General features: G+C 52.2%; 1 protein-coding gene across 2 annotated transcripts in view; it reads left to right on the top strand.

The window, feature by feature from the left end:
• RASA3 (RAS p21 protein activator 3) overlaps nt 1-12,767 on the top strand; it is a 120,490-nt gene that overhangs the window by 46,824 nt on the left and 60,899 nt on the right. For both annotated transcript variants that reach the window (XM_047082132.1, XM_047082134.1), the window contains exon 2: nt 3,364-3,481. In XM_047082132.1, the coding sequence (XP_046938088.1) occupies nt 3,364-3,481 (118 nt within the window). The remainder of the gene's footprint in view (nt 1-3,363; nt 3,482-12,767) is intronic.

Genomic DNA, 12,767 nt, shown 5'->3' with positions numbered 1-12,767 from the left:
TGTGGTCACACGGAGGAAAATGATCCTACTCTGGTTCTTAGAATGAAACCTTCTTTTACCTTGTGGTCATTTGTTTATCCGTTCGCTCAACAAATAATTCAGCACCTACTGTATGCCAGGAGGGCTTTACTTTCCTGGGTAAGTGTCTCCACATGCTAGGAAAAGGGAGGCACCATGACACAGTCAGCCAGGGAAACGGCCTCTAGACTGTGGGACAAGTAGTCAGCGTGGAAGAAGTGGTGCCGGTGCCTCATGTGGTTGGATGGACCACCCGAGAGCTGAGACACCCCCACCCCCTTCTGCAGCGGGGCTCCACACAGAGACTCGGGGTAGCTTATCATTCTCCACCTTTCCGCCCCAACTGTGAGGACCCTGGGCATAGGACGTGGCCGGCGATACTGCCCACTGCCCCCACCACTGCTGGTCTGAGTGGCCTGTTAAGGTTGGCTCTCTGTGGCACCATCGTCATGGTGGCCAGGATGCCTCTGTAACCCTCCGCCTGGGGCCAGCAGGGTGGGAAGAACGCGGCAGTCTGTGTTCACACAGGCACTTTCAGTGTCAAGTGTCATCTTGTCCAGGGAGGGTTCATCTTTCTCTTGTGCCCTGACGGTGCTCACCTTGAAGAGGAGTGTCAGCCACTGTTCCTGCTGCTCTGAGGTTCTTTGGAGAACAAACAGGAACAAAATCCCAGTTCTGTGATTTCCACCAACCATCATCTCCCATGAAGCTTTCAGACAAGTTTCTCTTCTCCTTTTAAGGAACACAGGAACTTGCAGCTAAGTATCTCATCTGCTGCAAAAAGAAATTCCGAAGGGAAGTGTGGGAAGCCCTGATTCACATCATACAGGCGTCAGCTGGGACGTCCACAGATTCGGGCTGCTTATGAGGCTAAAGATTTGTGAACGTGGCAAAAGTTCCCAGTCCAGAACCGGAAGACTTTTGAAAGGGCTGGTTCAGGGTGACGTGTGTGATGTGGCTGCCCTGTTGGGTCAGCTCAGCGGAAGGAGCCATATGTCCATCCTGCACCTCCCCACCTGCCCTTCTGTCCCTGAAGACGCCGCCACAGCCCTTGGCGCTGGGATTGGTCCCCCACCCTGCGCACACGTTTTTCTGACCTTTCACATCTGCCAGGAGTCTTCACAAAGTCTGTTTTTTGATGTTAACAGCTGACTTGAAGCTTGGCTCAGATTCACGTGCCTTTTACCTGGTTGGCCATGTTTTCATAGGCTGGACTCATGTTAAAAATGGTGTGTTCCGGAGCGTTGCAATGTTGAGGTGGCCATGCAAGAAAACGCTCATCTGTTATTTCTTTCCTCACCAACTAAGAGCCAGTGATGATTCCAAAAGAAAAACCTCTGGAATCTTTGAAATTAAAACACTTTTGGTGTTGGAGGAGCCTTGGAGAGCTAGTGTGTTCTCATGTTCTTACAGCTGGTGAAACTGAGGCTCGGAAGCGGGTCTTACGTTCTGGCCGTGTGCAGGAAGGGGCCACCCGCACAGATTACACCTGGTGCTCTTAGGAGTCCTGAAGGACACTTCAGTCAGAAGTAAGATGTTTGGGCACAGAACGCCCCACCCAGGTCAGCGCCCTCTCCCAACTTGTTCTACTCTGTAATGACATTAAATGAAAAGTTGAGAGGTTGGAACAAATCAAGGCACTCTCTGCCCTCCTGGGGACTCTTGCATATGTCTGTTTGCAAAGTGGCATCTTTTAAATGAGCTCATTTCCCCCAAGTGAGTGATGATGTCTGGTTTTGCTGGAGTTCTATGGAGGACAGTGTGTGCCAGGTGGCTTTGGCACTGAGCTCGGAGGAACTTGGGCTCTGGTTTGGGGTTGGTTTTTGGTGTGTTTTTCAGTTTCGACAAGAATGAGGTAGTTTGGTCTTACGGTGTGACAGGTATTTACTGGCCGTGTTGGGTGGATGGTGGGGTGCTGGGCTCTCAGAACCTGTCTTCCCAGCACTGGGTCCAGTGCCTGCAGACGCCCCCCAGAAGACTTAGAGGCAAGAGTGTGTTTGAGGCTTTTCTTCCTCGGAGGAGACGTCACCTGGACATCAGCTGTCCATGCTGCAAGCTACCCATCGCTCTCAGTTTGCAAATGGACGGGGCTGTTTGGGCCTGCCGTTCACACTTGTGCGTTTCTAGTGGAGGACATAGGTTGTGGTTCTGATGATGGCCTCTAGACAGACCCAGGTCAGTGAGGAGTCTGGCATTTTTGGCCGGCCGTGCTGCTGCCTGTGGGTTTCTCCTTCACTCCAGCCACACTTCCATGTGGAGGAGGGGCCATGATGGGGAGACACTTGGCCCACATCTGTGCCGCAGGTCCCCCTACGGGACTCACTTCTAACTGGCTAATCACTCTGTATTTTAAACAGTTTGTCAATAAAAGAGAGTCCTCCTTAATTATTGCCCCAATTTTGTTCTAATGCTATCAAATCAAATTCAGACTAGAAAGTGACCCAGGGGGGTGAATGGACCCATCTGTATACAGTGTGACCCACCTATAGCCCTGACAGGGAAGGAGATCCTGACACCTGGGACAACATGGATGAACCTGAGGGCATTGTGCTGAGGGAGTCAGCCAGTCACAGAAGGACAGAGGCTGAATGATCCTACTTCTGTGAATTAACCTCGAGTGGCCAGATTCACACACAGAAAGTGGGAGGGTGGGTGCCAGGGCCTGGGGGGGTGGGGGGGTGGGTGCAGAGTTCCAGTTTTGCAAGATGAAAAAGTTATGGAGATTGGTTGCCCAACGGTGTAAATACACCTGACACTGCTGAGCTCTACACTTAAAGGTGGTTAAGATGATATATTTTAGTTTATATGTACCTTACTATCATTTAAACATTAAACAAAATTAAGGGGGCTAGTGTGAATAAAACAAAACTAATAACCCCAAATGGTAGGCCCATGGATCCCTAGTTTTTCAGTCTGTTTTGGAGGTTAATGTGTGTGTTCCCTTGCATTCTAATTGTGCAAATGGTATTCACTGTGACATTGTGACTTGTGGTGACAAGAAAACCAGGACATTATAAAGAGTTAATGGGGGGCGCCTGGGTGGCTCAGTCGGTTAAGTGTCCGACTCTTGATTTCAGCTCAGGTCATGATCTCGTGTTGTGAGTTTGAGCCCCACGTTGGGTTCTGTGCTGATGGTGCAGAGCCTGCTTGGGACTCTCTCTCTGCCCCTTCCTGTTTGCTCTCTCTCTCTTTCTCTCTCTCTCTCAAAACAAACAAACAAACAAAAGAGCTACCAAGTATACACAAGAGAAAGCAGTGCTGCTCTGAAAGAAAGCTGTGATTTGGAGATGCGTCTGTGAGTAATTCCGGGCCCAGTTGATGGTGTTATGTACCTTTTCTTTCTAGGTGAAGCCAAAAACCTTCCCACGTACCCGGGGCCAAACAAGATGCGAGACTGCTACTGCACCGTGAACCTGGACCAGGAGGAGGTTTTTAGGACCAAAATTGTGGAGAAGTCACTCTGGTAATGTCTGCTGATGGTTCACTGGATACGTTTCCCTCTGCAGGGGGGGCACCCGGGCCCAGGGCTGCCGTCCACTGCTCCGTGTGCATGACCAGCTGGCACCTTCCCTCGAGCTCTGGTTTTCTGGGCCATGTGCTTCCACCCGGGGGCGGACCGCCACTGTTCCCAAGTGCTTGCGGCACCCAGGACCGCGTGGCACGGGGGCACGGTGCTGGTGGCAGTGCCCACCTCCTGCGGGGACACATGAGGGCACCTCCTGGTCAGAGATGAGCCAGAAGGTGTGTACAAGCGCAGAGCACAAATCAAGCATTTTGAGAGGGTGAATATTTTTGTTTTACCACCTTCCTTTCAGTTTTCCTAGAGAGACATACCTGAGATGGGCGAGAAGGTAAATGCCCACGGGGGGCAAGAGGCTGGGGAACCGCTCAGTGATAGCTTTAGAGCAGGTCAAGGAGCAGGCACCTAACAGGCCTCACACCAAGGAGGCCACATGATGGCTTCTCAAGGTCAGGCGCTCAGGGTCTGTCATCGCTGGAAGGCTCGTTGGGACCCAGATGTCTGCCCAGGACTTGGAACAGTTGCGTTCCTAACAAGTTCCCTGGGTTGCTGCCCTAGACCACACTCAGGAACGGGAGGTAAGGGCGCCCTAAAAGTCACAGCGGTTCACATTGGGGGCAGGGAGAGGGGCCCGCTGGGGTTGCGGTTTGTGGCCGGGGAGAAGCACACTGAGGCCGCTCCTGCACGAGTGTTTGTCATCACGCGGTTGATGGAGCAGAGAAGGATCCAGGCAAAGCCTGCCGTGTGGATGCCTGCAAACAGCTGGGATCTGAGAACGTGTTAGCAGATGAATTATATCCTTGTGTACTGCTCCTGGAGTGGGAGCCAGTGACACATCCAGACCACTGACTGTTGAGGATCTCCTGGCCCTGAAACTCGGGGACACCTTTCGTGCTCCGTCTGCACCAGGGCCACCAGCACTCAGGGCCGCCCTCGAGGCCAAGTGGGCATGGTTGTTTCATGCAAGATTCTCTGCAGAAGCCTGAGGACTTTGTCAGGAGTCAAGTCTGGCTTTGGGGCTGATGGTGAAGGTGGTGCCAGGGAACCTTCAGGGTTATTTCCATTGTCCTGATGCCGGATAAATCCTTCCCGTGTTTACACAGCTGATGTTGGAGGCCCATGGGGATACACCTGGAAAGTTCCTGTAGTCTTGGGGAAGCTGGACCCACCCCAGACCTGGACTGTGTTTGGGAGCCTCTGTTTTAGACAAGGCTGAGAATGGGAGTCACAGTCTTCAAAGCATTTCACACAAGTTTAGAAATAGAAATGGTGGCTTCTGACTTTGGTGACACTAGAGAGTGTGCTAGAGAAGGAAACGGAGGCCGAGAGCTAAATGAAAGTGATGATGTGGTAATATGTTCTGTCTGGAGAATCAGCCCTCTGAGAAATAGCCAGAATCAAGTGGTAACCCCCAAAATGGTGTCCCAAGAAGCCAGTGAGCTCTCGTGAGCTCATTAGAGCGTCATGATCGCAACTCATCAGAGCGTCCAACTCTTGGTGGAATGTTCATGCTCTCCTTACACACAGTTTCAACAAGCTTGGCTGTTTTTGTTTGTTTCTTTATTAGCTCAATGAGTATTTATTGAGTGCTTATCTAATATGCCAGACAAGGAGAGGGTGCTGTAAGCAGAAAGTGAAAGCTGATAGCAAAGAAAGACACCAACAGTATAATTCCAGGAGCTTAAAACATGGGTGCGTTTGGTCATTGAGTATTGAGGCAAAACCCTATTCACACTGGTAGCCCGGAGTTCTCCTCTATAGTAGTTATTTACAAAAGGCAAATAAATCCACCCCCATCCAAGAAGTTGGCAAGAAAAATTGCTGCCTCCACTTGGCGCCAAATATTTGAAACCGAAAATCAGCTGTCTTGTGAGTTTGCAGGCCTGAATCCATACTGTGTCTGTGGTCCAGAAACCTCAGTCCATGCACGTACATTACTATAGTCCTGGATTAGTAGCTTGTGACGTCCACCGAGCTGATGAAAAGCCAGTCAAAGCAAATTCAAGCATATCCTTCAGTCCACACCTTAAAGAATCTTCATCTGTGTTCTCCGAGGAGAAGATTCACAAGGAACACAAGAGATAAAGTGTTGTGTGTATTTGCTGAAACAATAGACCACAGAGTCAGACCTGTGATTTTGCAGGTCAGCCAACAAAGTTTAAGGAATTTGAAGTAACCAGAGACAAGATTAAAAACAGGCACGGGGTGAGAAATGGTAAAGTGATGAACCAATTTACAAAAGAACCAGGTAGAATTTCTAGAAATGAGGAAGACACGAATTAAAGTGAAAAACTCTGCATGAATACATAGCTGCTGAGATACAGCTGAAGGGAGACTTGGTAAACTAGAAGGCCTAGTGGAGCCGTACCCCAGGCGCACAAAGAAAAGGGAAGGAAGGATGAGGAGAGGGTTAGGGACCAAACAGAATGGTGTCTAAACGTGTGTCCTGAGGTTTCCCACGGTGAGGGGAGAGAGAACGGTAGGAGCCCGCATGGGACAGCAGCTGGAACAAGACGGTATTTTAAGATTCCGGCCTGAAGCAGCCATGGCCGGAGGGCAGAGCCCAGGAACAGAAGGCCATGTGCGGGCCTCTGCCGCTATCAGGGCCAGAGGAAGAAGGCCCCAACTCCAATGGCAGCTGCAAGACAGAAGGAAGTGGGCACACTGGGCCATGAGCTGGTGATACCAACAGTCTGCAGTGTGGGCTCGGCCCGCCACACCCCAGGGGTAGTTACCTCCAAGGAGGTTCCGCCTCACTGCGCCGTGGCATCTTGCACCCCCAGCACGCCTCCACCAGGACCAGCATTTCCTCTCGGGTCCGATGCTTCAGGTGGCAGAGTCGCCGGGAAAACAGGAGCCTCCATCTGGTCTGTGAACTCGAAGAGCCAAAGGGCTTGGCGGCCTGGCCAGGCCTCATGCTCTGGAGGGACACGGAGCTCCAGCGGGAGTTTCCGCAGCCTCTGGGGCAGGTCAGCCTCGGGCTTAGCTGCTGCACAGCATGTGTTTGGACTCCGTAGGAAGTGCAGACAGAATGTGAGAGAGAAGGGGACACGTGTCTCCCTCCTCCTCCTCCTCACCAGCAGATGGTGGTCTCTGGGGCGGCAGCAGGCTGTGACCACACTGCGTGGTGTCCCTAGCACTCACTGGTGATTACTCAGCCGATTTCTTAGGGAGAGGGCCTAGTTTGTTCTTCTCTTTCCCTTTTCTTTCCTCTCCTTTTGATGTGGGGGAGCGGGGGTGGGAGAGCATCCGCTGCAGACCCGCTTGTGAGAGCGAAGGAGCCCCTTCCTCTGAAGGGTGGTTTTGGGCAAAGTTTCTTTCTTACTCGGAAAAAACCTTCCTGATGTTGAGAGCGAACTTTGTGTAACTTTTTAGGGTTGTGATCGTGTCATCACTTAAATGGCACCTCATTATCTGTTTACTGTGTACCTGAACTAAAGGCTCTAGGACATTGGACCGGCTGGGTCCTGGATAGCACGGCACGTCCGCCGAGCGCATCTTTGGTCCCGTTCAGGAGGGTCACCTCCTGCTTGCACTACAGGGGTGGGGAAGGTTACCCTGGAGGAAATCACCATTTTATCCAGTAGAAGGAGGGTACTGATGCTACAGGCACAAAAGAAGATAAAAACAAGACCTCTTAAGTGCTGGGTTAGCCCACTCATTTGCAAGAAGGTTCCACAAAGTGCTAGTGTCTTCATTGCCTTTTGTGGGTGTAGGTGATTACTGTGAGGGTGACACTGGCTCCCTTTTCCCCCAGGATGTGTGACAGCTCCTGGCCGGAGAGGCTTCTGATGTGAGCCTCGCCTTTGCTACCGGCAGCCCCGGTGCCCGCGGTGCTGAGCCTGTCCCCACAGCTGCTCCAGGACCCGGCCCTGGTGCAGCCACCTTCTGCCTCCTCTCACCTGCTCACATTTGCGTTGCCATGTGAGGGGAAGGGGCTGACCGCACGGTCCTGGCCTGCAGCCCCCATCTTGTCTTCCTGCAGAGTGGGGGCTCCGGTGGCCCCTTACGTGGGAGCTGCCCACGCTCTTCGGGGTGGTAACGTTTGCTGAGTCGTGAGGGCAGGTTACAAGGCTGTGTTCCCCAAACGGTCTGGAATATATGGACATAAATGTCAATGTGGTTATTTGTGGGGGAGGGAGAGTGGGATTCTGGGGAGGTATTTTTGTTCTTTTGTTTGTATGCTTTGGTTTTGCTTTTTTACATAAAGTTAGGAGTTAGACAGTAAAATAACCACTTTCTGGAGCCAAGTGACAAGGTGTGCTAGCTCGCTACCGCGTTGGCGGGCATGGGCGTGGTGACAGCACCTCACATCCTTCTTGCTGAGAACGTCCCAGTGCAAGATGGTGGAGTGGGTGCGTGTGTGCCTCGTGGGCCTGTGACCCGGGAGCGTCTTCTGCTCACCCCGAAAGGTACAGATTGCTCAGAAGACAGCACCGCAATGTGGTGGGGGTGACTAAACCAGGGAAGACCCCAGATGCTGAATCTGAAAGGGACGGAAAGGAGTCTGTGATTTCCGAAGACACACTTCATTTTCTTTTTTTTTTTTTTTTTAATTTTTTTTTTTCTTTTTTTTCAACGTTTTTATTTATTTTTGGGACAGAGAGAGACAGAGCATGAACGGGGGAGGGGCAGAGAGAGAGGGAGACACAGAATCGGAAACAGGCTCCAGGCTCTGAGCCATCAGCCCAGAGCCTGAAGCGGGGCTCAAACTCACGGACCGCGAGATCGTGACCTGGCTGAAGTCGGACGCTTAACCGACTGCGCCACCCAGGCGCCCCAACACACTTCATTTTCTATAAGTTGTCAGTAAAGACCAAGTTGTTGGTGAGCAGACACTGACTTTGACTCATGAGGCTACATGCGTAACATTTTCTCCTGACGTTTACTCTTATCTCCAATTTCTCCACTTAAAGTTAAAAAAAAAGTTTTTTGGACATAAATGCGGACTTTAGGCCCAGACATTTCTTGCCAGCTGGAGTAGATCCTGGGGTGCTGCAGGCAGGGATCCTAACCCACCACGGTCCTGGGGCGCTCCAGGTGGGGAACCGTCCCCCCACCATGGTCAGTCCTGGGGTGCTCCAGGCAGGGAATCGTTCCCTCCCCTCACCTTCACCCGGTTCTGGGGCGCTCCAGGAGACATCTCTAGTTTGGGTCCTGGTGCCGCGGGAAGAGTGTGAACAGCCCCCTGCGTGTGTTTCCTGCCTGGTCCCGTGCCTGCCCAGTGCTGACCTGAGGCCCCTCCGGCCCCACCTGCCAGGCCAGCACCCTTGAGTGTCCTCGGTGTCCCTGTGGTCGGCAGTAGCCACTGTGGACCCTTCGGTGACTGCCAGTGCAGGCAGTGACTGACCCAGGTGACAAGTGTGTGGGGTCCAGGCAGGACACTTCTGCCCACCCAGCATTGGGACAAAAACTGATCTGATTCTCTCCTTCCTGGTGGAGACGTATCTCCACCCCTCCAGTCCCAGCAGCAAGAGTGCTGTGTGACCCCACATGCAATGAAATTGCATGCAATGAAATGCAATGAATTGGCTTAATGAAATTTTAATCTAGCTTTCAGTTAATGATTTAACCACATGCATGTTTTATTAGCTGAATTCAGAGCTGTTTGGAGATGGGCTGCAGCCCTTTCTAGAAAACCTACTCTCCCCGCCTGGCTCCCAGTTCGTCCTGGGCCGTGAGGTGGGCCCCACATTCCCACTGGGAGCCCGGACCTGCTGCTTCTGGGTGCTCTGACCTCAACGGGCCTTCTCCGTGGCACATCCATCGCTCAGACTGTTACAAAGACCGTCCTAAGAATGGACGTCTCACGGAGTCACTCAGGGCAGCGTTCCTTATTCTTTCCTTCCCGTCTCCCCCAAATCTGCCAGCGACCCCAGCTGAGGCAGCCCTGCCCCTCCCCCTGCCCCCACCCTGGACGTTGGGAAATTAGGGACAAGCGCAAGGTTTCCCACGGGTCCCAGCCGAGGCCCCGTGTGAACCGCTGGGCTGTGGGAGGAGCGGAGGGGCCACAGGTGGTTCCTCCTTGTTGGAGATTGGTCTGGAGGTGTTTTGTTTGTGAGCGATCCCTTGATGCTGTGAAGCTCCATCCGAGTTTCTCCTGCTGTTACTGAGGGAAAGAGCTCGTCACCCTGGCCAGCCTCAGAGGTGGGTGCCGCGGCATGCGTGACTTCCTCCGTCAGGCAGCAGCATTTAGGGCAAGCCGGGTCCTTCGGGCTGCTTTTCTGGAGCCCCGAGGCTGCAAGTGCGGGCTGACTGTGTGGGGCATTAATCGCACGTCTGATAGCTGCTGACCTTGGTCGGGGCAAAGTGGGGTCTGTGCAGAGAGATGCCCCAGGTTAAGACACTAATGGGAAGGAAGGGGAGGCTGGGAGCTGGGGCCCCTTTGAGTTCACCAGAAAGCAGATACTGTCCTGCCAGGCACACAGAGAAGGGCAGGGATGGAGAAGGCTTCAGTTTCCTTCTCTTTGCAAACACACTTCCACTTCTGCTGCCCGTGAAGGGGGTGGAGTTGTCCGGATGACCATGCCAGTGTGTCCTGGGCTGGGGGACAATCAGGGGAGGGGTACTGATGGCGAGGCCCGGCCCACTCACACCCCGCGTGGGTCTGCTGCCGTCCACCGTCCTGCCCCCACAGTGCCACAGCTGGTCTTTCTGAAAGGCCTTGCTGCCTGGGCGGCCTCAGCTCCTGAGGGCAGTGTCCCTCCCACATTTCGGAAAAGGCGGGACCACACGCCCATCCTTGCCCATTGATGACTGATACTATTAACCACGTTGTGGTGTTTCCAGTTAACAAGGTATTTCTCATGTGCTGCGTGTCAGTTATTTGTCTCCTAAGCTGCAACACAAATTTGAAAGTTCTCAGTGGATGAATATCCTGAACACAGATGGGCGTTAAGAGAGCCTGGGCCAGAGGCGTTTCAGCGGACACACTCATGCTCGTGTGGCTGCTGTTGAGCCGGCAGAAGCAGCATGCTTAGTTTACCATCAGACCAGCCAGGTTTGTGAATGCTGCTGAGAATCGTGTGGGTAGGTGTGGGCTGAATCTGTCCCCACTTTCTGGAGGGGCGTTCCGCACCACAGCCTTTGGACCACGAGCACCCTTCTGCCGTGGGGGTCCTTCTCGGGCAGGTGGCCAGCCACAGCCCCCCTGCTGCCGCTCCAGACGGTGAGGCAGGAAGGCGCCCGCGCCCGTCAGGGTTGGCGAGGGAGAATCAAGCTGCTGTGCTCACTCACACCTCAGGTGCTCTTTGGCGACAGACTTGTTATGTACTTGTTTGGAAAGTGGTCCATGGCATGATATCAAAGGAAAAAGCAGACTGTGTATCAGGATGCATCGTGTAATCCCACTTCTATCTAAAAAATATGCACCCCCTTGGGGCGCCTGGGTGGCAGAGTCGGTTAAGCGTCCGACTTCAGCTCAGGTCACGATCTCGCGGTCCGTGAGTTCGAGCCCCGCGTCGGGCTCTGGGCTGATGGCTCAGAGCCTGGAGCCTGCTTCCGATTCTGTGTCTCCCCCTCTCTCTGCCCCTCCCCCGTTCATGCTCTGTCTCTCTCTGTCTCAAAAATAAATAAACATTAAAAAAAAATTAAAAAAAATAAAAATAAAAATATGCATCCCCATCTATATCTGCCTCTGGTCTATATTCATATATCTCCAGAGGAAAAATCTAGCAGGATATCCCCTATAATGCTAACTCTGGCTTTCACTTTCTGACTTCTTTATGTATTTTTAAAATTTTGTTTTTTTTTTTAAATTTTTTAACATTTATTCATTTTTCAGAGACAAAGCGTGAGTGGGGACAGGGGCAGAGAGGGAGGGAGACACAGAATCCGAAGCAGGCTCCAGACTCTGAGCTGTCAGCAAAGAGCCTGACGTGGGGCTCGAACCCACGAACTGCGAGATCATGACCTGAGCTGAAGTTGGACACTTAACCAACTGAGCCACCCAGGCACCCTGAAATTTTTTTTTTAATTTTTTTTACATTTATTCATTTTTGAGAGACAGAGAGAGACAGAGCACAAGCAGGGGAGGAGCAGAGAGAGAGGGAGACACAGAATGAGAAGCAGGCTTCAGGCTCTGAGCTGTCAGCACAGAACCTGATGCAGGGCTCGAACTCACGAGCTGTGAGATCATGACCTGAGCCAAAGTCGGACGCCTAACCGACTGAGCCACCCAGGCGCCCCTGAAATTTTGGTTTTTTAAAAAATAGCATTATTGAGACATAATCCACATGTCATACAACTATTTAAAATGTACAGCTCTGTGGGTTTAGTATATTTGGGGTTGTAGCTCACATCGCGGTCAATGTGGGACATTTTTGTCTCCCTCAAAGAAGCCCATCCCCTCTGCTGCCCCCCATTTCCTGCCGGTACCCTGCTCTCTGGCAGCCGCCGGTAGACTTTCTGTCTTCCCACATTTGCCTGTTTGGGGAATTTCATGCAGATGGAATCACACTGTGTGTGGCCTTTTGTGGCTTCTCTCCCTGAGCGTCATGATTTCAAGGTGCACCCATGTGGCAGCAGGTGGCAAATCGTGTCTCCTTCCCGTGGCTGATGATATTCCCCTGTGCGGACTGACCACACCTTGTGTATCCGTTCCTCTGTTGGCGGATTTTGGGGTTGTTTCACTTTTTGGCTGGTACGAACACTGCTGTAAACTTTCATGTGCAAGTATTTGTGCGGACGTGTGTTTCCCCTGCTCTGGGCATGGGGGTTGTTGGGCCTCATGCTTACTCTGTTTACCGCTTTGAGGAGCTGCCACTGTTTGCCCAAATGGCACCCCGTGTTATGTTCCTGCAGGCAACATGTCAGGGTTCACACTTGTTCTCTGTCTTTTCAGTTCTGGCCATCCTCGTGAGCCTACTTTTGATTTTATAATGCAAAATTCTCAATACAGTTTCATTCTTAAGAAGAAAAAGCTATTTCTTGCTTTTAGTTAACAGTTATAGGTAACATTCCTATCCACAAATGTGTGTGTTTTTTAAAGCAAACAGTTCAGGCCAAAAGGGAGCAAAGCACAGGGCAGTTCCAAGAACATCCGTGTAAGTCTAATTAGGAATCAACACACGGGGAAGGCAGTGTCTTCCCTGGGTGCCTTTGCTCCATTGGGGAAGGACAGGTGTGGTCACCGGGGACCTAGTACCTGCAGACAGAGCCTTGGAGCACAGGCCTGGGCTCTATCAGATGCCACCAGCCCCTCAGGGCACGGGCTTGCTGCCCAGGGCCG

Source organism: Lynx rufus, unplaced genomic scaffold (genome assembly GCF_022079265.1).
Source record: "Lynx rufus isolate CCGP_SWC_20201006 ecotype Redwood Valley unplaced genomic scaffold, mLynRuf1.p SCAF_1, whole genome shotgun sequence".
NCBI classification, from domain to species: domain Eukaryota; kingdom Metazoa; phylum Chordata; class Mammalia; order Carnivora; family Felidae; genus Lynx; species Lynx rufus.
The sequence above is the reverse complement of the archived record's forward strand: the minus strand, read 5'-3'. Positions and strand labels throughout refer to the sequence as shown.